Source organism: Myotis daubentonii, chromosome 7 (genome assembly GCF_963259705.1).
Source record: "Myotis daubentonii chromosome 7, mMyoDau2.1, whole genome shotgun sequence".
Lineage (NCBI taxonomy): Eukaryota > Metazoa > Chordata > Mammalia > Chiroptera > Vespertilionidae > Myotis > Myotis daubentonii.
Window position 1 is genome coordinate 11,128,670 of NC_081846.1, and position 25,885 is coordinate 11,154,554.

Sequence of the window (25,885 nt, forward strand, 5' to 3'; positions counted from 1 at the left end):
GTAAAAAAAAAATGCTTTTAGGAAGCATTTAGGCAAAAATTTTAAGACCAGAAAAAGATGCTGTATAGTTTTAGAGATTCAATCTCTAAACTACTGTGCCTTGTTCAACTTCTGTAATTTCTGTCCCTTTTTCACCAACCCTCAAAATTTCAGAGAGTCTCAGGCTAATTTAGGACTAAAAGGGTCAGTTTAGGACTAACAGGGGAGTGAATCCAGATATCTGTGAGGATTGGTGCCTCAGGCTAGGGTTACTGTTATGTAGCAATGTTGTGCATTTAAAAACCTGGTATTTACTGTTTTTGGAAACCTATTTGGAACGTGTTTTAGATGGGAAATGTCTTCAAAATCCAAAGAAGAGATTGAGTCCTGGTCACTGTGGCTCAGTTTGTTGGAGTGTCATCTTGTACACCAAAAGGTGGCAAGTTCAGTCCTGCTCAGGGCATTGAACCAGGTTGCTGGTTCAGTCCTTGCTTGGGGCACATGCAAGAGGCAACCATCGATGTTTCTCTCTCTCTCCCTTCCTATAAAATAATGTATCATCCATTCATGATTTTAAAAAAAGTTTTTAAAAAATTCCAAAGAATCGATTGAAAAATAAACTTTTGGGCAGATAACTAAAGTTAAAAATATAATTTCTGCCTAATTAAATCTCAAATAGCAGTGTTTTACCTTTGCTATAGATGCCAAAAGATTTGCCATTTTTAATGCTATGTTTCATGCATAGTCATAAAATTAGTTTATTATAAAAGCTCTAAAATGCAATTTAAAATTCAATTTCTATTGCTGAGTTGCTGCCCCTCCCCTTTGGTCACTTTGTATTATTAAAGCTATAAAATCTACAAATACTCGTAGGACTCTTGCACTAAATGGAGTACCCGCAAATAGCGGGCTTTGCCTTATATTATCCTTGTCAAAACTCACGTGAAAGAGGAGGAGCAGTGCCAAATAGAATACTGGTTATTTGTGCAAAATAGAATATCCGATTTAACCCTATAGACAATTCTGCGTGGTATTATTTCCACGGTTTTGCACAGAGATGTAAGTTTAGGGATTTCAATAAATTTTACCGAAAGTCTAGCGGAGCCAGGAAATCTTGCTCACCATGAGCGTCAGGGATTCACATCTCCTACCACTTCAAACATCAATTCTTTTCGAAACAAGGAACATCTAAAGGTACTTCACTCTGGACACCTCCGAGTTCAGTTACCCTACATCAGTGGCTCTCACTGCGTTTTACAGCTTTATTAAAACACGGATTGCTGTGTGCCCCAGGCCCTTCCCTCTACCCCTTACCCCCTACGTCTGATCCTGTAGATGTTGAGTGGGATGGAGAATCAGCACTTCTAGCAGGTTCCCCAGCGATGCTGCTGCTGCTAGTCCAGGGAACCACACTGTGAGAATCATTTGTTGTTCTAGAGCAGTGGTTCTCAACCTGTGGGTCGCGACCCCTTTGGGGGTCCAACGACCCTTTCACAGGGGTCGCCTAAGACCATCGGAAAACACATATATAATTACATATTGTTTTTGTGATTAATCACTATGCTTTATGTTCAATTTGTAACAATGAAAACACATCCTGCATATCAGATATTTACATTACGATTCATAACAGTAGCAAAATTAGTTATGAAGTAGCAATGAAAATAATTTTATGGTTGGGGGTCACCACAACATGAGGAACTGTATTAAAGGGTAGCGGCATTAGGAAGGTTGAGAACCACTATTCTAGAGGCTTTAAATCTTAAATCCACTGGAAAAAGTGTTGGTCAGGGCAGAGCGATGGTAACTGCTAATGGTTTTCAGAAGCCTGGGCTCTGCTTTCCACAGGAACTCCGACCCTGCATCGTGGGCGTGTCCTGAAGTCCTGGCGGTACCCCCGCCTGGGGTTGCGCTTCAGCTCCGCCGTCACCCCTTCACAATCCTCCGTCCTTTCCGCCAGCCCGGGCCAGGCCTTGACCACGCCCCCGCCAGGCCCTGGTCCCGCCCCTTTCGCCCCCGCCAGGCCTTAACCACGCCCCACCAGGCCCGGGCCTTGCCCTTCCCGCCCCGCCCCCGCCAGGCATTAGCCACGCCCCCGCCAGGCCCTGGCCCCGCCCCCGCTACCCATTCGCTCCTTCCTCAGGTCCGCCCTGGCCGAGGCGCGGCTGCGGGAGCTGGGGACCCGAGACGTGGCTCCGGGCGGAAGACCATGTTGGACTTCGCCATCTTCGCCGTTACCTTCTTGCTGGCGCTGGTGGCAGCGGTGCTCTACCTCTACCCGGTAACCGCTTCTCGGCCTCCAGGGCCCCGGCCGCCGCCCCCGGCGCAGTGTGCCCGCGTCCACTTTATTCTGCCCGCGGTGGCCTCCGGGGGCGGGCGCGGCGCGCGCAGCGGGACTGGGGAGTGCGGCGCGGGCCCGGCCAGTTCTCAGGCCCCGGGAAGCGCGGGCCGGGGCGCCGGGGAGCCGAGGGAAAGCCGCGGGGCCGGGGGCGGCGGGTGTTGGGGGCTGGTCCTCGGGTCCTTGTGACGGGGCGGGGCTCAGGTTCTCTGGGTGGCTCCTCGCAGGGACTCTGTCAACCCCAAATTTCATTTTCTGGTTGGGTCTGGGAGGAAACTCCGGGGCGCGCCCCTCCCTCCTTTCCTTTCCCGAGGATTCTTCCGCCGTGTGTGTGTGTGTGTGTGTGTGTGTGTGTGTGTGTGTGTGTGTGTGTGTGTGTGTGTCTGTCTGTCTGTGGTGCCTTTTGAAGCGTTTGAGCGTGGCTTGGGCACTGCCCTCTGTCTCGGAGTCTCCTGCCCGTCTTACTGCTCTACTTGCCCCTGTCACCCTCGGAGGGTGGCCCCCAAAGCCAAGGAGGAATCGTCTCTGAAACGTGCTGTGCAGACAAGATAACGGTGTGGAGTAGCTGCTCAGCACCCAGATACACCACTGGGGATGGGGGCACCGCAGACAGTTCCCATCTGGCAAATAGGCTGGAATAGTGCAACTGAACAAGCTGGAATTTCCGGTATATCTTTTTAAAAATACATTTTTAAAAAATTGATTTCAGAGAGGAAGGGAGAGGAGGGAGAGAGAGAAACAGCCGTGATGAGAGAGAATCACTGATTGGCTGCCCCCCCCTGCGGGTCCAGCAGAACCGGTGGGTGCCCTGACCCGGAATGGAGCGTGACCTCCTGGTTCAGAGTGGACACTGAGCCACGCTGCGGGCTCCTCTGTACCCTGTTTTCTCCTCTTTTTATTTCTTCACTTTCATTTTAATGGGATTTCAGAAGCAAGAATAGATGAATGCTACCAATCTATAATGTTTAAAGGGAAGTCAGGAAACTTGCTTCAGTGATTAATAATTTCAGCCTCGCTCCAGCCGGTTTGGCTCAGTGGATAAAGCCTCGGCCTGCAGACTGAAGGGTCCTGGGTTCGATTCTGGTCAAGGGCACATGGCCGGGTTGCGGGCTCGGTCCCCAGTAGGGGGCATGAGGGAGGCAGCCAATCAATGATTCTCTCTCATCATTGATGTTTCTATCCTTCTCTTCCTCTCTGAAATTAATAAAAACATATTTAAAAAGTAATAATTTCAGCCTAGAAAATAAAAATAGGATTTTAAAAATATTCTCACCAGAGGATATGTTTTCCATTGATGCTAGAGGGAAGGGAAGGATGAGGGAGAGAGAGAGACCGAAAAAACATCTATCATTACCTCCGGTAAATGCCTAGACCGGGGATCGGATCTACAACTTGGGTGGGTATATGACCTGACTGGGAATCAAACCTGTGACCCTTCCCAGCACAGGACCCAGGACACTCTAACCATCTGTGCCACACCGTCCAGGACAATAATAAGACTTTTTATATCACTGACTATCTTTTTCAAGTTACAGGGTTTCTTCCATCCTTTACCCATCATTTATAATGACTTTGAAAAATATTTATTATTGATGAGACGATTACAAAATTATACATTGTAGGTTTCATTGTTATCCGTTAAATGCAAGGTACACACACTATTGTCTAGATCAGTGATGGCGAACCTTTTGAGTTCGGCGTGTCAGCATTTTGAAAAACCCTAACTTAACTCTGGTGCCGTGTCACATATAGAAATTTTTTGGTATTTGCAACCATAGTAAAACAAAGACTTAGATTTTTGATATTTATTTTATATATTTAAATGCCATTTAACACAGAAAAATCAACCAAAAAAATGAGTTCGTGTGTCACCTCTGACACGCGTGTCATAGGTTCGCCATCACTGGTCTAGATAGCATTCTTGTAGTAATTAGTAGAAACTATGAAACTCTTTAGTTAGTCCCCTTCTACCTAGTATTTGTCTTTTGGCATACATACCCCAAAGGAGGAAAAATAAAGTTGTACAAAGATTTTCATAGCACTATGTGTAATAATGAGAAAACTAAAGAAAGAAAAGAGCCCATATATTTTACGACAGTAGAGTAGGAAAATGATTAAGCAATTCTGGCTCCATGATGGAATGTAGTTTTCCTTTACATGTTCAAATAAATATTCAAGATTCTTTTATTTACATAATGTTAAGTAGAATATGCCAAGTAGATAAATTCTGATTAGTACTACTGAAAATCATTGACAACATTCAGAATTGATTCTGGAATTGAATATTTTAGGTTTATTTTTTTTTATAAACATTTAGTTTATTTAAAAATTATTTTAGCCCTGACCGGTTTTGCTCAGTGGATAGAGCGTCGGCCTGTGGACTGAGAGGTCCCGGGTTCGATTCTGGTCAAGGGCATGTACCTTGGTTGCGGGCACATACCCAGTAGGAGCTGTGCAGGAGGCAGCTGATCGATGTTTCTCTCTCATCGATGTTTCTATTCCTCTCCCTTCCTCTCTGTAAAAAAAAGTCAATAAAATATGTTTAAAAAAATATTTTATAAAGGTCTTATCATAAAAGTGATATGCTGGTTGTAAAATCAGAAAAAACACTGACCCCAAGCACAGCAACCGTAAACCTGATTCAAAATTAAAGACAATTAAAATTCCCCAATGACATTGATTTATTTTTCAAGCCAAGCCAGTTGGGACCATATATAAAAACTGAACAAAGAAAAATGTACTTGTTTATGTATTCATTTATGTAGAAGGGATGTTAAATCTTCAAACCCCTTAGATTAATTGGCACAGAGGAAGACAAATGTCCTTTTAAATGACAAAGAACCCAGTTTTTGTATTTAACATAGGAATAATTCCTGAGATTCAACCAAATTGGAAAGCCATTATTTTTTTAATATATATATTTTATTGATTTTTTACAGAGAGGAAGAGATGTTTTATTGAGACATCGATCAGTTGCCTTCTGCACACCTCCCACTGGGGATGTGTCCGCAACCAAGGCACATGGCCCTGACCGGAATCGAACCTGGGACCTCTCGTCCGCAGGCCGACGCTCTATCCACTCAGCCAAACCGGTCAGGCCGGAAAGCCATTATTTAAGGTCCTGCAGATGTCTTAGGAAAACACATCTGACTTACGGGATGTATGATAACTCATTATACTAAATAAACTATTGCAAAATTTTTCTTTAAGGCTTCCAGACAAGCTGCAGGAATTCCAGGGATTACTCCAACGGATGAAAAGTGAGTAATTACTTTTTTGGAATCAAGTAGAGTCAATTCTTAATTTTTGGTATGGAGACTAAGTCACATTTTTAGAATACTAGCTCATTTAATTCCTTTATTTACTCTTTTTTTTTTAAATCCTCACCTAAGGATATTTTTTTTGGCATTGATTTTTTTGTAGAGAGAGTGGAAGAGAGGGAGAAGGGGGAGAGAGAAAGAGGAATATCAATGTATATCATTCACTGCATGTTGATTGGTTGCCTCATGCATGAGCCCCAACAGGCTGGGGATCGAACCTGCAACCAAGATAATTGCCCTTGACCTGGAATCGAACCTGAGACCCTTTGGTCTGCAGGCTGATGTTCTAACCACTGGGAAAACCAGCCAGGGCTCCTTTATTTACCTTTAACTTACCTCTTAGCATACAACCTAAATTTCATTAAGAACAGAAAGGAGGGCTGTATAAATAAAAAACTTCAATTTCTTTCATTTTCCCTTAATTAGAGAAAGTTGACAATAGAAAGACAGGACTAAGATAGAATGACGAAAAATTGCCATAGCTAGTCTGATGTTTTTCATCAGTCTCTGATGATGTTCATTGCTGTCTCAGAATGAGGTGCTGCAAAAAAATTTTTTTCCAGTTTCAAAATCAGATGTTTCTTACTTGGTTTGAAGTATTATGAACTCTAAAAATATCAGACAAATCTATGTCTAAATATATCTTTAGAAAGCAAGAAGTCAAATATAATTGAGTTTTGGGTTTTGCAGTAATTGAATTTCTTATACCTTTGGTTTCATCTCTTGACACAGTTATTTTTCTGATTCTTCCAAGTTAATTTGATTATTTTGTTCAATGTTGCTCTTTTCTCAGAGATGGTAATCTTCCAGATATTGTGAACAGTGGAAGTTTGCATGAGTTCCTGGTAAATTTGCATGAGAGATATGGGCCTGTGGTCTCCTTCTGGTTTGGCAGGCGCCCAGTGGTTAGTTTGGGCACTGTCAATGTGCTGAAGCAGCATATCAACCCCAATAAGACATGTAAGTTTAATTTTCTTTCTAATTAGCTGATCTATATCTTTTAAGAATAACTGTCTTTAAATAAAGAGCTATACATTGTTTTTGAATAGGAATAGCTAACATTTGTTGAATGCTTTATACTATGGGCCAAGCATTGTGCTGAAGTTTTTATATTTATTACCTGATTTAAGACACAATATTCTAAAATGATTATTTTTTCACATATATATATTAATTATATGTTTCTCTATATAAATCCTATATAATAAAAGCCTAATATGGTAAGTGTCCGGTCGTCCATTCAACCAATCAAAGCATAATATGCTAAGGCCGCTCAATCGCTCGCTATGATGTGCACTCACCACCAGGGGGCAGTAATTTGACTGGTTGACCAGTTGCTATGATGTGCACTGACCACCAGGGGGCAGATGCTCCGACTGGTAGGTTAGCTTGCTGCTGGGGTCTGGCTGATCGGGACTGAGGGTGACGGGCCGGACACGCCCTGGTGCCCTCCTGTGGTCCCCCCCAGCTGGCCAACCTCCCACGTCCCTCCCTGGCCCTGATTGTGCACTGGTGAGGTCTCTCGGCCTGGCCTGCACCCTCTCGCAATCCGGGACTCAGTGCAGGAGCTGCCCCCTGGTGGACAGTGCGCTCCCACAAGGGGGAGCGCTGCTTAGCCAGAAGCTGGGCTCATGGTTGGTGAGTGCTGCAATGTTGGCGGGAGCCTCTCCTGCCTCCGCTGCAGTGCTAAGGATGTCCCACTGCTGCCATCAGTCGGACATCCCCTGAGGGCTCCCAGACTGCGAGAGCGCCCTCCTCCAAATGCACAAATTTCATGCACTGGGCCTCTAGTACATATATAATTAAATCCCAATGTAAATTTTTGGGGGAACCTGAAAAAATAGTTCCAAGGTACATCTGGAAGAATGGATGTACATGAGCAGCCAAGAAATATCTAGAAAAGAACATTAATGAGGGGAATACCTCTACCATCAGACAGAACAGTGTATCATATAGCTAGATTAATTTAAAGAATCTTGTACTGTGATAGGACTAGACAGACCAATGGAATAGAGTAATTAGTCCAGTAGACAAACCAAGTATACATGATAAAAATAGCATTTTATGATAAAGGGAAAGCTAATAAATGATATTGGGGAAACTGGTTAGCTATTTGGGAGGAAAATCTGCTTTATTCTTTATCAAAGAAAATTCCAAATGATTAAAATATGGAGTCATGAAAGTAATAGAAAAAAATAGCTAAATATTAAATTTTGCGGGTGGTGTTGACAAACATCCTTTTCTTACCATGACATGAGATCTAGGACCCATCAAACACAAATTGGATAAATCTGTCTACATAAAAATGAAAAATTTTATTATAATAGAAACCTTGAAAAACTATGAAAAAGAGAGAAATGGAAAAATGCTGGCCACTCATTACTATACATAGTGTGTATTAGTTAATGACTATCCTATATAATAAAAGGGTAATATGCAAATTGTCCCCTTAACCAGAGTTTGAACAGGGGTAGGGCTCGCCTGCCAACCGCCTGGGGTCCCTCTCCCTGACCAGCCCTGCCCCCGATCAGCCCCCCACACCCCAATCAGGGGCGGGGCCAGCCGGCCAACCTCCCATGTCCCCTGCCCTCTCTGCCCCCATCGAGGCGGGCCTGCCGGACCCCACCCATGCACGAATTTGTGCACTGGGCCTCTAGTATTTTTATAGAATGAAAAAGTTTAAAAGAAATGGGAAAACTATTTCCCACCCATATATTTATAAAGTAAATAAAAACAAATAAGAAAGCCCGGGTTGGTGGTTCAGTTGGTTGGAGCATTGATCTGTACTCTAAAAAGGTTGTGGGTTCAGTTCTGGTCAGGGCACATACCTAGGTTATAGGGACACATAATGGAGGCAACCGATTGATGCTTCTCTCTCAACCATCAATGTTTCTCCATTCCTCTCTCAAACCAATAAACATATCCTCAGGCAAGGATTAAAAATAAATTGTCAAAGTAAATAAAAATTTTTAAAAAACCTAATAAGAAAAAAATAAAATTCAAGTGTAGAAAAATGGGTAAAAACAAGGTAATTAAGAAAGAAATATAAATGGCCAATAAGCAAATTTCAACCTCACTGATAATCAGTAGTATGCAAATAAAAATGAGATTTTTCCCTCTCTGACTAAAGAGATGAAAAATATTGACCAACTCATTATTGATGAAGGAATGGAGAAACATGGAGTATAAATGGTTTACAGACCTTCTGGAGAGAAGGTTGGCAGTAACATTTGACTTAGCAATTATAATCTTTAAGAATTTATCATGAATTGCTAATCACATAAATGAGAAAAGACATTAGCATTATTTATAATGAAAATTTGAAGCAAACATATACTTACCAATGGCTACATAAAAGAATACTTTTAATATTACTTTCAGGCCTTAATATGATGATACAGATGTATTTTATTTTGTTTACCAAATACTTGTATAGCAATTACTATATGCCAGTAATTTATTCTAAACCTTTTATAAGTGTTAAATCATTTAATTCTCAGAACAACCTTATGAAATAGGTATTATGCTTATTTGTATTTAACAGAAGACAAAATTGAGGTTAAGAGAAGTTAAATTATTTGCCCAAGGTCACACCACTAATTAGTGATGGAGCTGGGACTTGAAGTAAGGCTGTCTGGCCTGAGTTCATGGCCTTAATTACTGAGCTTTCCACATCATAGAAAGATGGCTCTGCCAGGAAATACATTGCTGAGTAAAACCAGATGTGGTCTCTGTCCTGTGGAGATTATAGTTTAGTGTTGGGGACGGGGGAGCATGTAAACAGCGAGGAAATGATCACACTAATGAACTGAGACACGTGCTCTGAAAGAAGGGGCTGTAATTCTTTGTGAAGTCTGACAGAATGTTCTCTCTCTTAAGAAATGGTAATAGCTCTAAAAAAGATCTCTAAAATGTTTACCTGGGTATCTCTGTGGTGAGATTTAGATGTATTTTACTTTCTTTTTTAATTGTTTACCATGACAGTGTATTTTTGTATGTATGTGAAAACAAAGTTATTAAAGAAACACTTCAAATAATGGATAAAGGAGGAAATAAATTTTTTTGAACTCAGCTAAATAATTTTAACTCAAACACTTGACCATTACACAGAATCATCAAATTTGCTTTAAAATCAGTGGCATGAGCTTTGTTGTTGTTGTTGGTAATCTTCACCCAAGGATATTTTTCCCATTGATTTTTAAAGAGGGAGTGGAAGGGAGAGAGGGAGGTGGGAGAGAGAGAGAGAGAGAGTGAAAGAGTGAGAGAGAGACAGACAGACAGACAGACAGACAGACAGACAGACATTGATTGGTTGCCTCCCACACATGCCCCGACCTGGGCCGGGAAAAGAACCTGCAACCCAGGTACCCTTGCTTGACTGGGAATTGAACCTGAGACCCTTTGGTCCACCGGTTGACGCTCTACCCCTGAGAACACCAGCTAGGGCATGAGGCTTTTTTTTAGAAGTCAAAGATATTGTTGTCATGTAGGTAGAAAGTGTATGCATGTATTAATGGTTTATGGTGGAATTCCCAGTCAGGATATTGTACTTATTCTTGACAATTTTCATTGCCTCTTAAGGGAGTTGTGGGGGAAAAAAGTTGCCATGCTTTCCGTTACAATCCCATAATTCCCTGATCTCTATGTCCTTTTGCTGGAAGTTTTGTTGTTGTTGTTGTTTGAGTGATTACTTTGACTTTGAAATGTTTAATTTGTCTGTTTCAGTGGACCCTTTTGAAACGATGCTAAAGTCATTGTTGAGGTATCAATCTGGTGGTGGGAATGTGAGTGAAAACTACACAAGAAAAAAATTGTATGAAAATGGTGTGACTGATTCTCTGCAGAGTAATTTTGCTCTCCTGCTAAAGGTAAGGTGATAAGTAGTTTGGCCTAGAGTTCTGCAATTCAGATAACATATTTTTTAACTGTTGTGTGTTTTCTTGCTACTTTTTTCTTACTTGTCTGTCTAAGCTGATCTTTATCGTCCTGAAATTCTAAAACAAAACAAACAAAAACAAAACAAAAAACTTAACACCCAGACTCCCTATGTAAATGGAAATTATGGGAGTGGAGAGAACCTGAAATTTTTTTCTATATCAGTAGAGTTGTCCTTTGTTTTCAGGCCAGACTTTTAACCACTGTTTCCTAAAACATGGTCTACGTTTACCTGAAACTCTCTCTTGTTAAATATGTAGATTACTTGGAATTCTACTGGGATGAATTGAATCACTGGGAAGGGATCTGACGTTTTGGGCGAGGGGTGGATCTGACTTTTTTTTTTTTTTTTGGATCTGACATTTTTAAGGAACTCCACAAATGATTTACAGAGTGTGTAAATAATACTTATTAATACCATTTCCTTTTTGTCTGAAAGGGACCCTGTGTGCTTTCTGTGAGTTCTCTGTGTCCTCATAGGATTGTTCCAGACCTTCACCCGTAAAGTAGTATTGCTAGTCCTACCCACCCTTTTTGTTTGCTATGGATGTCCTTGCCTCCTGCTTTGCTGAGACAATAGAGCCCCTTTCATGTGACTGAAGAGTACTGCTGTCTATACCAGTGGTTTTCTTTAAGAGAATAGCTGCTTACCTAGAGTTATCACCCCGAATTAAGTTGTATATTTCATATTGACTTACTAAACCTTTTGCCTTTATTTTTTTGGAGGGGGACGGTCCAGATCTGAGTTCTGTTCTGACTCTTCTCTCATCTTCACAAACCTCATCCCGTGTGTTCTGACTCCTTCCTGTCTTGACTGTCTCTGTTCCAAGGCTGAGTGTAAACCTCCACTTTAATTCTGTGAGTGTAACTTCTCTCTTCTGTGTGCTTTAATCTAATATTATGCTGTGACTTTGAGTCTAAATTTTGATTTAACAAGTACTTCTGGATTTTAGAATTTATGACTATCCTTTTAATTGACAGCTTAGTGATAATATTAATAGCCAAAATTATTGAGTTCATTGGTTCAATAGCTTCATGAGCTCATTTAATCCTCATAAGAACTTTATAGGTATGTATTGTTATTTCTCTCTTTTTAGATGAAGAAACTGAAGCACAGAGTGGTTAAGTTACTTGTCAAAGGACATATAGCTAGTAAATAGTAGGACTAGGATTTGATCCCAGTCAGTCTGGCACATTGCTGCTCTATAGCTTGATTCTGCTACCCTGGAATGTAGTTTTGCTTGGCTAGAGATTTTTTTTTCTTCTTTTTAAAAACCTTTTTGAGTATTGCAGTCACAGTAATATCTTAATGTAAGGTGGAATTAAAAAGACTTTGCTTTCTCTGAAACTCTAATATTTTTGCAATAATTACTGATTAATTACCTAAAAACTTTTTTCAAAAAGAAAGTTTGTATTCTTTTAGAAAACTGAGATATACTCTAAAATCTTATCTTTTGAATTGTAAGTCAGCTTCTAGGTAGACTGACTTGTTTTCTCTAATATAATTTTATGTTACTTGAAATTAATATGGTATTTTAACATGAACATTCTGAAGAAGTAAGTTATTGTGTATCATGTGTCCTTATTCAGGATAAATGATAAAATTAATAGAATATATTTTTATGGTCTGTATAGTTATGTATCATATATATGTAATTTATTTATCATATAAATATAGCTAGTAAAAGAATATTCCAGCATAAACACATTCTTGTTATTCAACCACATGGTAGTTTTTCATATAAATATACATATATCACATATGGCAAAATTAGAAAGGATATTTTAAAAAGAAGTGTATTATGAATGAAAGCATTTATCATAGATTTGGACATTTCTACCAATAATAAGTTAATATATAACACGGATCTAACTATCAAATGAAGCTCATCAACAGATTGAATTCCCACCTAATATAAACTAGTCAAGATTCACATAATCCTCTAACAGAAGATCTAGACGTGTTTGCCTAGAGAAAAATCCTGTATGAGTCATTTGTAGTATTTGCATTGATTTAGAGAATAAGGTGCAAAACAAGTGGATTAAACCATGAGCAAGTCAAAATTCAGTTATCTGATCAAGTGACAATATTGGTAACAAGATTTTTATGGTCATAGCTATTTTTAATTGGATACTAAGAATTTAGCCTCTTAATTTCCATTAGCCTTAAGATTTTACCAGCCTTTGAATTTTAAAATATATATTTTGTTGTGGTGGTGGTGGTCCTGGTTCTGTTTTGTTTCGCAAACCAACCCTTTGACAGAATCTGAATCTGAACCACTGAGTATGTAACTTTAGGTGGAGCCAGTTAGCCTGACAAATTAACCAATCACTTGAATGCTTATTCAGGAGAGAACAATAAATCATGTGGGCTTCTGTTCTCTTTCAGCTCTCAGAAGAATTATTAAATAAATGGCTCTCCTACCCAGAGTCCCAGCACATACCCCTTTGCCAGCATATGCTTGGTTTTGCTATGAAGTCTGTTACACAGATGGTAATGGGTAGTACATTTGAAGATGACCAGGAAGTCATTCGCTTCCAGAAGAATCATGGCACAGTAAGTCCAGGACCAAATTTAAAATTATTCTCTCATCAAATTAGACAGTTAAATAATGTAGATTTTGCCTCTCAAGAATAAGGTTTAGCCCTAGACGGTTTCGCTGAGTGGATAGAGCGTCAGCCTGTGAACTGAAAGGTCCCAGGTTCGATTCCGGTCAAGGGCACATGCTCAGGTTATGGGCTCAATCCCTAGTGGGGGGCTTGCAGGAAGCAGCCAATCAATGATTCTCTCTCATCATTGATGTTTCTATCTCTTTCTCTCCCTCTCCCTTCCTCTCTGAAATCAATAAAAATATATTTTTAAAAAAGAATAATGTTTAAGGTCCTATAGTATAGAATTTCACTGTTTGGGGTTAAAAACAACAATGTAAGTGAAGATAATTGTTGTCTCTTTAAAAAATTTAAATATTACTTTTGAAATTTAAAAATTAGATAACTAAATAAATTTTCTTTTAATACCACGTATATTATGAAATAATACTGAATTCTAGAATAAAGAAAAAACTATATTTAATAGTACTAGACTATGTCCTATGTAGAAAGGAATTAAAGTTAATGAGCAAAATAATGCTAATGGGATTAATATGATTTAAAGAAGGGCTAATTCAGTTTAAAATTGATTTACTAGTGCCCTTTCTAGATTCACATATGGAATTGATTTTTCTCTATTTTTTAAAAAAAATATATTTTTATTGGTTTTAGAGAGGAAGAGAGAGGAAGAGAGAGAGATAGAAACATCAATGATGAGAGAGAATCATTGATCGGCTGCCTCCTGCTTGCCCTCCACTAGGCATGTGCCCTGATCAGGAATCAAACCGTGATCTTCTGGTTCATAGGTTGACACTCAACCACTGAACCACACTGACTGGGCAGAAATGTATATTTCTTAATATTAGTAGAAGTTGTCAAAGAAAAATTTTCAGACTATAAATGTTGGAGGCAGTAGGAAGGGCACCAGGTGTGTTAGACCAGTGGTGTCAGATCAGACCTGGGTTTAGCAATCTCAGTACTTGAGTGTAACTAGGAAAGAATTCAGAGCCAAGACTCAAACTATAAGAGAACATTTATTTGGAAAAATCACAGAGGTAGAAGTAATTCATAGAAGAAATGGGATTAGGAAACAAGTTATAGAGGCAAAGGAGGGGCCCTTAGCGCCTAGAAGTGAGGAAGGTCAAGGTGACGCCCCTGGGGGGAGGAAGGGAGGAGATGGGGGGGGCAGGTGAAGGGGTGCTCTGGGAGGAGAGTGCCCTGGATCCTCATCTTAAGGGTTTTAAGGGTAGAGATTCAGGGGAGATCCCAGGGGAAAGTTTCAATAGAATGAATATTCAGCAGCTTTCCAGGTGTGTCCTTTCAGGGTCCAGGTCTCCACAGATTGATTGGTCAGTGCCAGGGCAGGGGGTCATTATCCAATGCAGCTTGTTCTGAGGTCAGCCTTGGTGTCACTTGTCTGGCTTTGCTGCTTTTCTGGGCCTGGAGCTGAAATATAGCTGAGGCCTAGATGTTATCTCTAGGGAGGAGAGGCCAGGGTATCCAAACCCCATGCATGACCAGGGATAAGCTAGTGGAGGAAGAGTCACCCTGAGGGTGAGGTCCCACCCTACATTTGTCCTTTGCGAGGCATTCGAGACTTTTCACCCTGGTGACCTTCTATACCTAGCCCATCCTCCCTGCTCTGGCCATGTCTGTCTAACTGCCTACCACATAAACATGACTTGAAATCCTACCTCAAATGATCTTCCAATGTTTGAAACACCAAGGGGTGCATGTCGCCGGGAATAATAACCACGTTGTGAATGCAGAGGTGATAACAACTTCATCATGACCGCTTCGTGGCTGACAGCAGTTGGGAGCCGGCCTCAGTTGTAAGGTGCATACCGATTGCACAGATGTTGAGTGTGAAAAATGTACACCTCACATTCAGTCAACGACTGTGTTTCTCCAGAAACATTGTCCCAGTTATTTTCTCCCCAACATTAGTGTGCTCTTTCCTTGTGCTTTTGACATTTAGAATTATTGGTCCTTTAAATATTTGCCTACTTAATTGTTCAGAAATGATATTTCATGATTAAAATATATAATTATTCTATTGTTTGTGAGGTTACACATTTTTAAATATTTTTGTTGAATACTTGTGTTGTTTTTTTGTGGGATGCTTTTTCATGTCTTTTGCTCATATTTCTTTCTTTCTTTTTTGTTTTTTATTATTAATCCTTACTGAAGGATATTGTTACCATCGATTTTTAGAGAGAGTGGATGGGTGGGAGAGACAAAGAGAGGGAGGGAGGAAAGAAGCGCGTGTGAGAGAGAGAGAAAGAGAGAGAGAGAGAGAGAAAGAGCGAGAGAGAAAGATAGAGAGAAACATCGATTAGTTGCCTCCCACACACACCCCAACCGGGATTGAACCCGAAACCTGGGTATGTGCCCTGATCCAGAATAGAACCAAACTGGCAAGCTTTGGGTGTACGGCATAATGCTCAACCAACTGAGCCACACCGGCGAGGGCAGAAAAGGAACTTTGGACTTTTCAGTTATAATTAATTTGAAAGTTTCTTGATGGAAATTATTAAAATATATTTGTCCTATTCTCATAGACTATGGAGTAAATGATTATGTAGCTTATTTAAAAGTGAGAGCTTAATTATAAGTTCTGTTCATGAGGCTGGAGTTCTTCAATTATTAGCTTAGATTGTTTTATTATTTAGAAAATCTACATATTAGATAGTAGGTATGTTTTTCTATTTTTAGGTTTGGTCTGAGATCGGGAAAGGCTTTCTAGATGGATCACTTGATAAAAGTACAACTCGGAAAAAACAATATGAAGATGGTAAGTTTTGCCACTCTTAATTTCTAGTGAGGATAAAAGGATATGTGCTTTATTTTAATAGGGCTATTTCGGAACAATGAAATTATAAATCATGGGGTTTTTCTCTCTCTTTCCCCCTACATTTCCCATAATGGAAGTTCTTAAACAAACGAGAGGAAAAAGCAGTGAATTTATAAAGAAATTCCAGCATTCACTGCAGAATGAGAATGCTGTAGAGTTGGAATAGCCTACAGGAGTAATGGAGAGTGTAAGGGTACAACCCTAGGAAAGCATTTTGATGACACATGATAAGATTAATAAATGAGGGCTCAAATTACCTAGCAAGAGAAAAATATTTCTTGAATATTTCTGTCCCTGCTGTTTCTGCAAGTAGAAAACCAGAAACAATATAAATGTCCAACAACATAGGAATTGTTAAGAAAATCATATCGGAGAAACCAAGATGGCGGCATAGGTTAACGCCGGAGATCGCTGCCTCGAACAACCACTTCAGAGATATAACTAAAGGACAGAACAGACATCATCCAGAACCACAGGAAGGCTGGCTGAGTGGAAATTCTACAACTAGGAGGAAAGAGAATATCCTACCCAGACTCAGAGGAGGCGCAGTGCTGAAGTGAAATACTCAGGTGCGGAGTGCGTGCGCGGAGCGGGCTGGCAGTGGAGGACTCGGTTGTTGTTTTCAATCGGGAGGGAGTTTCAGACTCTGAGCTCCAGATATGGGCGAGTCTCTGGGGACCCAGACTCAAACGGGAGAAGCGGGACTGTCTGGCTTCGTTCAGAACTCGAAGGCAGCTTTCTCTCTGAGGTTTGCAGCCATTGCTGGGACTCTGAGAGGCAGAGCCCCTGGGGAAGGAACTGAGAGCAGCCATAACTGCTTGTTCCGCCTGTCCTGTAGATCCCTGGGGACCCGCCCCGCCCAAGCCCTGCACTGAACCATTTGCCGGATAGCCTCAGGCAAATGCTAGATTAGCACCGCCCTAGAGATCCAGCACAGAAGCCCTCCCACTGCAGACACAGCGGACTCTCATAGCCAGTTAGCCTGGAGGTCAAATCACCGCCGGTATTGCCGACATCAATCAAGGCTTAAAGGCAACAAGACTGTGTACAAAGACCACTAGGGGGTGTACCAAGAAAGCATAAAAAATGCGGAGACAAAGAAACAGGACAAAACTGTCAATGGAGGATATTGAGTTCAGAACCACACTTTTAAGGTCTCTTAAGAACTGTCTAGAAGCCGCCGATAAATGTAGTGAGATCCTCAAGAAATCTAATGAGACCCTCGATGTTATGATAAAGAACCAACTAGAAATTAAGCATACACGGACTGAAATAACGAATACTATACAGACTCCCAACAGCAGACCAGAGGAGCGCAAGAATGAAGGCAAAGATTTGAAATGCGAAGAAGCAAAAAACACCCAACTGGAAAAGCAAAATGAAAAAAGAATCCGAAAATACGAAGATAGTGTAAGGAGCCTTTGGGACAGCTTCAAGAGTACCAACATCAGAATTATAGGGGTGCCAGAAGATGAGAGAGAGCAAGATATTGAAAACCTATTTGAAGAAATAATGACAGAAAACTTCCCCCACCTGGTGAAACAAATAGACTTACAGGTCCAGGAAGCGTAGAGGACCCCAAACAAAAGGAAGCCAAAGAGGACCACACCAAGACACATCATAATTAAAATGCCAAGAGCAAAAGACAAAGAGAGAATCTTAAAAGCAGCAAGAGAAAGAAACTCAGTTACCTACAAGGGAATACCCATACGACTGTCAGCTGATTTCTCAACAGAAACTTTGCAGGCCAGAAGGGAATGGCAAGAAATATTCAAAGTGATGAATACCAAGAACCTACAACCAAGATTACTTTATCCAGCAAAGCTATCATTCAGAACGGAAGGTCAGATAAAGAGCTTCACAGATAAGGAAAAGCTAAAGGGGTTCATCACCACCAAACCAGTATTATATGAAATGCTGAAAGGTATCCTTTAAGAAGAGGAAGAAGAAAAAAGAAGGTAAAGATACAAATTATGAACAACAAATATGCATCTATCAACAAGTGAATCTAAGAATCAAATGAATAAATAATCTGGTGATCATAATAGAATCAGGGACATAGAAAGGGAATGGACTGACTATTCTTGGGGGGGAAAGGGGTGTGGGAGATGCGGAAAGAGACTGGACAAAAATTGTGTACCTATGGAAGAGGACAGTGGGTGGGGAGTGAGGGCGGAGGGTGGGGCAGGAACTGGGAGGAGGGGAGTTATGGGGGGGAAAAAAAAGAAGAACAAATGTAATAATCTGAACAATAAAGATTTAATTTAAAAAAATAAAAATCAATAGGAACTTCTATAAAAAAATCATATCAATATAATTAAATATTTTGTAATATTTGTAAAAAATGTTAGCAACATAAAAATTATTGCCATTATAACATATATAATTTTGAAAACAATATTTTCAAAAATGTTTGGCATTGGTTACAACTTTGTAAACTCAGAAAAATATCAGTTTTAGTTTAAGATGGCTTCCCCCAAGTTATTCTCCCCCTTTTTATTTTATTTTACATATTCTGTCAATAATTTAATGATTGTAATGCTTTCATACCTGTATTCTGAGCTGCTTCAGTTCCTTTTTGGAGGTAGGCTGGGGTAAGTTAAAATCCATAGACTGCATTGGAACAATGGGTTGTTTTCCATATAATAGTATTGCTCCTCAGGATTCTCTTCCTTTATTCTTCCAACGAATGTTTATGGAGGCCCATATGTGCTGGGCCCTCTTCTATGGGTAGAAGACAACAATCCCTGTCCTCACGGGGCTGACCATTTCAGTGATTCCTTTGATGTCCAGACTAAGTCCAGAAAAGCCAATTTAATTGATATGTTTTCTGCTATCTAGTTTTTGTAACCATTCTGATTATCTCGATGGATGCATTTAGAGTACTCCCCTTAATAAAAAATGTATTTCACAAACATTGATTGAATTAATATAAATGGAAATGAATAACTTATAATTTTTTAGATTCTAAATAAAGTAGATTGTATAACAAAGCAAACACAAATTCCTGTCTTTGTGGCAGCACATTCTAGTGGAAAGAGGCAGACAATAATCTAAATAAATAAACGCAATAGTGTGTTAAAAATGCAAAGTGCTACAGAGAAAATTAAGTCAGGAAGGGGGATAGGGAGTGCTAGAGGTGAGGAGGTTATAATTTAAATAAGGCCGTTAGGAAAGGCCTCACCAAGTTAGGTGACCTTTGAGCAAACAGTTGTAAGAGGTAAGGTAACTGTCATGTGGACATCCTATGTCCAAGGGAAGAATATTCCATGTAGAGGAAAAGTAATTGCCAAGTCCTTGAGGCGGGATTCTCCATGGTATATTTGAGGTATAACAGGGTGTGTCTGTGGTGAAGTGAGTCAGAGAGGAATAGGAGGTGAGGCTAGAATGACTGGGGATAGGGACAGATTTTGTCTGGTTTGTAGATCATTGTGTAAATAGGTTCTTACTATGAGATAGGAAGCCACTGGAAGGTTTTGAGCAGAGTTATGATCTGAATTATGTTTTTTTTAAAAATATTTTTTATTGATTCCAGAGAGGAAGGGAGAGGGAGAGAGAGATAGAAACATCAATGATGAGAGAGAACCATTTATCAGCTGCCTCCCACATGCCCCCCACTGGGGATCAAGCCCGCAACCCGGGCATGTGCCCTTGACCGAAATCGAACTCAGGACCCTTCAGTCCACAGGCCGACGCTCTATCCACTGAGCCAAACCGGCCAGGGCTGAATTCTGTTTTTAAAGGATCACTCTGATTGCTATGATAGGTTGGAGGTACCCAGAACAGAAGTAGGAAGACTACTTAGGGAGCTCTTGCAATGAACCAGGCCAGAGAAATAATGTGGTGTGGACTCAGTGTCAGGCAACAGAAAATATAGCAAGAAAAAAAATAAGGGAGAATAATTCTGTATTTGGAAGACAGACCCACCAACATGGGCTGACAGATTAGATGTGGGGTATAAGCGAGAAGGAGGATACCCAGATTCTAGGCCAGTGATGGCAAACCTAGGACACGCGTGTCAGAGGTGACACGCGAACTCATTTTTTTGGTTGATTTTTCTGTGTTAAATGGCATTTAAATATATAAAATAAATATCAAAAATATAAGTCTTTGCTTTACTATGGTTGAAAATATAAAAAAATTTCTATATGTGACACGGCACCAGAGTTAAGTTAGGGTTTTTCAAAATGCTGACACGCTGAGCTCAAAAGGTTCGCCATCACTGTTCTAGGCCTAAGTCATTGGAAATTAAAGCTATTGGGAAATAAGATGGACAGAATAGGAAGATCAGCTTTCAGGGGAAAGATCAAGGGTCAGTTTTGGATATGGTATGTTTAATGTGTTTCAGACAGCCAAGAGGAGATGCTGAGATGGTTATAAGATACATGAGTCTGGAGTTCAGGGGCAAGGTCCTGACTGGAAATATAAATTTGCGAGTGTTAAGTACATAGATTTTATTTAAAGCCTTGGGGCTGGTGATCACCAATCTAACTGAATGTAAATAGCAACAGAGAAGAGTTCCAAAAACTATGTGACCTTGGACATTCTACCATGAAAAAATTCTAGAGATGAGAAGGAATTAACAAAGGAGACTGAGAATGGGCAGGTAGGAGAGTGGGAGGAAAGCGTGGAGTCTGGGAGAGTGTGAATCCTGGAAGCCAAATGACCAAGTGTTTCTTGCAAGTAAGTGGTCGACATCATCAAGTGCTGTGATAGGCCAAGTAAGATGGGAACTGAGAAATGATCTTTGGATAATTCTTTTGATTGTTGGATATCAGCTACTCTATATCTTTTAGGTTTTAGGAGTTTTCTTTTTTAATATATATATATATATATTTATTTATTTCAGAGAAGAAGGGAGAGGGTCAGAAAGATAGAAACATCAATGATGAGAGTCATTGATAGGCTGCCTCCTGCACGCCCCTCACTGGGGATCGAGCCTGCATCCTGGGCCTGTGCCCTGACTGGGAATCCAACCATGACCTCCTAGTTCATAGGTCAACATTCAGCCATTGAGGCACACTGGCTGGGTCCTTTTCTTGTTATTTCACATCTGTTTCTGTCCCTAAACTGGGTGATGCCTGATTTGAGAGAAGAATAAAGTTAAGAGGACAGAAATTAGAAGCGAGGTGGATAATATCAGTGGAGAGGTATATGTGTGTGGAGGCCTCTAAGGTGCTGGCATTGTCCTACTTCTTGACCTGGGTGGCAATATTATGGGTGTTTGCTTTGTAATTATTCCTTAGATGGTGCATATATATCTTATGTACTTTTTTGTACACGTATAAAATTTAGTGAAGAGAAGGAAAAGAAAGTATATGAATTTAAACATAAATTAGCTTTTTAAAAATTGTTGGTTACTACTTTACCTTTGAAAATTTTATTCTGTAGTAATAGCATGTACAGAAATGTTTTAAAGTTTAATCTTTACAAGTGCATATATTCTAAATTTTTTTTTCTTCACTAAGCCCTTATGCAACTGGAATCTATTTTGAAGAAAATCATAAAAGAACAAAAAGGAAAGAACATTAGTCAACGCATTTTCATTGACTCCTTAGTACAGGGAAACCTTAATGACCAACAGGTAATGTAATTGTTAAACATTTTTCAAATAAAAGATAATCACACATGTATAGAGTGTGGTTTTTATTCATTTAATCTAGATGACCTCCAAAATCCAATGCCTTTCTTTTACTGTACATCATCCATAAACAGTATTCGTATTTAGTCTCCTGTTATTTAGCTCTTTGAAGCAGCTGTTTATTATTTAATAACTAGAGGCCCAGTGCACGAAATTCATACACTCGAGGGGGGGTCTCTCAGCCCGGCCTGTGCCCACCCATGGGGAGTGGGCCTAAGTTATTAGTTGGACATCCCCCAGTGGGTTCCTTAGCGCTGCTGCGGAGGTGGGAGAGGCTTCTGCCACTGTTACAGCACCTGCCAGCTGTGAGCCCGGCTTCTGGCTAAGCAGTGTTCCCCCTCTGGGAGTGCACTGACCACCAGGGGGCAGCTCCTGCATTGAGCATCTGCCCCCTCGTGGTCAGTGCACATCATAGCGACCAGTCATTGTGCCTTTTGGTCGATTTGCATATTAGCCTATTATTAGATAAGATCTGGAAGCAAATATTGAGCCAAAAATCTCTGATCATAAAATAGGAGGGCCTCTATAAGCCTTTATCGACTAAGCTGCTCTGCCTGCATGACCAGATGTGCAGCTTGGCTTGTTCCAGTGTGTGTCTGTTCCCCCCAGCACTCCTATGGTGTTGTCAGGCAAAAGACAGGAGGGGAGCCATTATTGACGCACCCTTTTATTCCGCACATGCAAGTCTTCCTAGACAGAAGTGGCTTTCTGGTGTGTGTGTGAGTGCAGGCATCGAATCAGGCTCCCAGGACAGTGAGTGGCAGGCTTTCCGTGGTTCCTGAGGCTCCATTGCTGCACCAGGCCAAACCAGAAAGGGAGGACTGAGCCAGTTTATTTGCAAAAATTACCATGAGACAGTAATATAGATAAATGTTTACTGCATGGAAAAAGGCAACACGATATTTAGATTGGTTCTTATATAGATTTTTTAACTGAAACATAATAAAGACTTAGTTATGAAACATAATATAGACTTTTCCCCTTACCTTGACCCCTATTACAGAATAGGTCATTTTAGTAGGGCCTGATACAGGCCACCTTGCATTTCATATTTTCTAAACTTCACTTTGTTTTCTAGATCCTAGAAGACAGTATGATATTTTCTCTGGCAAGTTGCATAATAACTGCAAAATGTAAGTATTCCTTGAATCCTTCTGGAGATAGAGTATAAAATATACAAGGCTAAAGCTATTCTAAAATAAAGGAAACACTCTTTATAATTTCCCCCTCTTCTTTTTTATTCTTGTTTGCAAGACTTGATTCACACAGGTACCTTTTTAAAAACCCCAGGTGTTCTATGCCACCTCTGAACAGTGCCATAAAATTTTTGACACAGTTTATGGATTGTGAATTCTAGTTAGTGCTTTAAAAATGAACTGCTATTGACACCTTTCCAACCGAGCAGTGAGCTTTTCAGTTTCCTGCTCGGGCATTTCACTTTGACTCCATTTGGGCTGCTATTACTAAGGTCTACCAGCAGAAGAGATGGGCCACAGGAATCATGATTCAGAAGCACTCTTTTGTCACATTGAAGGTGCTTTTCTTTCAAAATCTAAAATGGGTGTGATATGTTTCTAAGTTTCCTTACTGAATTTTAGTTTAGCAGAGTACCATTCATACGGTATTTATAAAAATTTGTGTATATCTATAAAAATATAATAACATAAAATGTTAAAGGAAGTATTAAAATATTAATTTAAAACCCAAAAAATTCATGTTCACTTGAAGGATTCATTTACAACTCTTTCTGTTGAAGGACCTTTTCTTAAAAACAAAGACTACAAATACAAACTCCCCATCAATTTTTCTTGCTGTAAAATTTTCAATATTAAGAGAGGTCCAGATGTTATAAATTAAATGGAATTAAGGTAAGCTTGTGTAAATATGATGTATTGAACCTTTTTTATTTTTAATCCTCACCTGAGGATATATTTTTATTGATTTTTCATTTTTAGAGTGACAGAGAGAGAAAGTGCGAGCGAGAGAGAGAGACAGACAGACAGAGACAGACATGAGTTGCCTCCTGTGTGAGCCCCAACTGGGGACCCTGAAACCTAGGTATGTGCCCTGACCGGGAATTGAACCCAAAACCTTTTGGTATAGGAGACAGTGCTCTAACCAACTGAGCCACCCAGCCAGGGCTGTATGGGATCTTTTTAAAAAATGCTTAAACTTGTTTTAACATTTTATTGCATTAAAATATATTTTTGCTAAAGTCCTTAAAATAAATCTGAATCAGTTGTCCTTTAGATATCATAAAAAGTGATAATTTCTAAGGTTGAGTTAATATTTTAATCTGATTTGCTGTTTTTAGGAGAAATTTTCAGAAGATTATTTATTTGCATTGGGCTGGTTATTTTATTTTATTTTTTCATATATTTTATTGATTTTTTTACAGAGAGGAAGGGAGAGGGATAGAGAGTCAGAAACATCGATGAGAGAGAAACATCGATCAGCTGCCTCCTGCACACCCCCTACTGGGGATGTGCCTGCAACCAAGGTACATGCCCTTGACTGGAATCGAACCTGGGACTTTTCAGTCCTCAGGCCGAGGCTCTATCCACTGAGCCAAACCAGTCAGGGCGGGCTGGTTATTTTTAAGTCACTTCTGAAGTTTTTGAGAGGCAAGATAGGCAGGAAACCATCAAGTTCCTTCTCTGCTGCTGACTTAGCCTTGAACCAAGGTACTTACCTCTGCATTTTCTCCTTTTCTAAAATAAGGATTTAGCTGTAGACGACCTCCAAGGTATCTTCTAACTATAAAATTGTATCTTGGTTCAGTAGTATAATTAAAGAATGTTCAATGGCTTAAATCACACTTTTAAGCTGTCTCCATTCATACTTTATTTTTAATAGAGCTCTGCAAAAGAACCAATGTTGAAATTATGAAGCTTGTACAGTGATGTTAATTTTTAAATGACCATTTAGTCAAGCTGGGTGTACATGTGCCTACTATATTCAAATTTTTGTGTTAAATCTTTCAGTTTTTTACTATGCAAGTTTGTAAAATTGCATACATATACATATTGTACACTATCTGCACTAGTTGTCATGTCACTTGTCTTTTTTTCATCTTAAAATCATTTTTATTTTTCAATTACAGTTGACATACATTATTATTATGTTAGTTTCAGGTGCACACCCCAGTGATTAGACATTACATAAGTTACTAATTTTAGTTTAGCAGAGTACCATTCATTCACAAAATATTTGATAAATCTTGCACCCATCTGATACCATACATAGTTATTAGAATATATTTTTTTAATATATTTTATTGATTTTTTACAGAGAGGAAGGGAGAGAGATAGAGAGTTAGAAACATCGATGAGAGAGAAACATCGATCAGCTGCCTCCTGCACATCTCCTACTGGGGATATGCCCGCAACCCAGGTACATGCCCTTGACCGGAATCGAACCTGGGACCTTTCAGTCCGCAGGCCGACGCTCTATCCACTGAGCCAAACCGGTTTCGGCTAGAATATTTTTGACTGTATTCCCTATGCTGTGCTTTACATCCCCATGACTATTCTGTAGCAACCAATTTGTTCTTAATTTCTTCACCTTTTCACCATACCCTCACCCCCCTCCCATCTGGCAACTGTCAAAATGTTCTCTGTGTCTGTGAGTCTGTTTTTGTTCTGCTTCTTCATTTATTTTGTGAAACAGAAATTCTGCAGTTCACTCAAAAGCCATAAGAAGGAAGCATATGTAGGAAAAAGTTAAGGACAGGCAGTTACTCATCATGTGCCTTTTTTTGAACTCTAGATGTGAGCAATTATCAAAATAATTGAGGACCAGATAGCTATTGATTTTATTAGTAATATTTAGTACAGAAAGTGAATTCTGTCTTTTCCAAGCATGGGAATTGGATAATATGTGAGTTAACATTTAAATTTGAGACAAATTTATAGCAGCCCTTACTAGCTCAGGAAAGAAATATTAAGTAGAGGTACAAATTAGTAAATGTATTTTGAAAAGAACTTGACATAGAAAAAGTAGAGCTGAGTCGAACATAATCTAGGGAAAGAAGTACTATATAATGTGGATGGTTTAATTCTTTGAATAGTTGTAATCCCAGTGGGTTACTAAAGAAAATCTAACTACGTTATTTTCTCTGTTTTATGTTCATCATGTAATTTTCTTACCTTTTCATTGCCACAGTGAATATAATCCATAAACCATTTTAACCAAAAGTAAGCCATACGCTAGTGATTTTCCAATTTTGC

At 39.8% G+C, this 25,885-nt stretch overlaps 1 protein-coding gene across 2 annotated transcripts in view; it reads left to right on the forward strand.

The window, feature by feature from the left end:
* The first annotated feature begins 2,104 nt into the window (after positions 1-2,104).
* LOC132238142 (cytochrome P450 20A1) overlaps positions 2,105-25,885 on the forward strand; it is a 38,958-nt gene continuing 15,177 nt past the window's right edge. Inside the window, exons 1-8 of one of the 2 annotated variants that reach the window (XM_059702821.1) lie at positions 2,105-2,260; positions 5,528-5,577; positions 6,431-6,597; positions 10,363-10,505; positions 12,962-13,129; positions 15,877-15,955; positions 21,484-21,599; positions 22,735-22,789. In XM_059702821.1, the coding sequence (XP_059558804.1) occupies positions 2,189-2,260; positions 5,528-5,577; positions 6,431-6,597; positions 10,363-10,505; positions 12,962-13,129; positions 15,877-15,955; positions 21,484-21,599; positions 22,735-22,789 (850 nt within the window). In that variant the 5' untranslated portion in view covers positions 2,105-2,188. The remainder of the gene's footprint in view (positions 2,261-5,527; positions 5,578-6,430; positions 6,598-10,362; positions 10,506-12,961; positions 13,130-15,876; positions 15,956-21,483; positions 21,600-22,734; positions 22,790-25,885) is intronic. The other variant, XM_059702822.1, reaches the window with a different exon arrangement.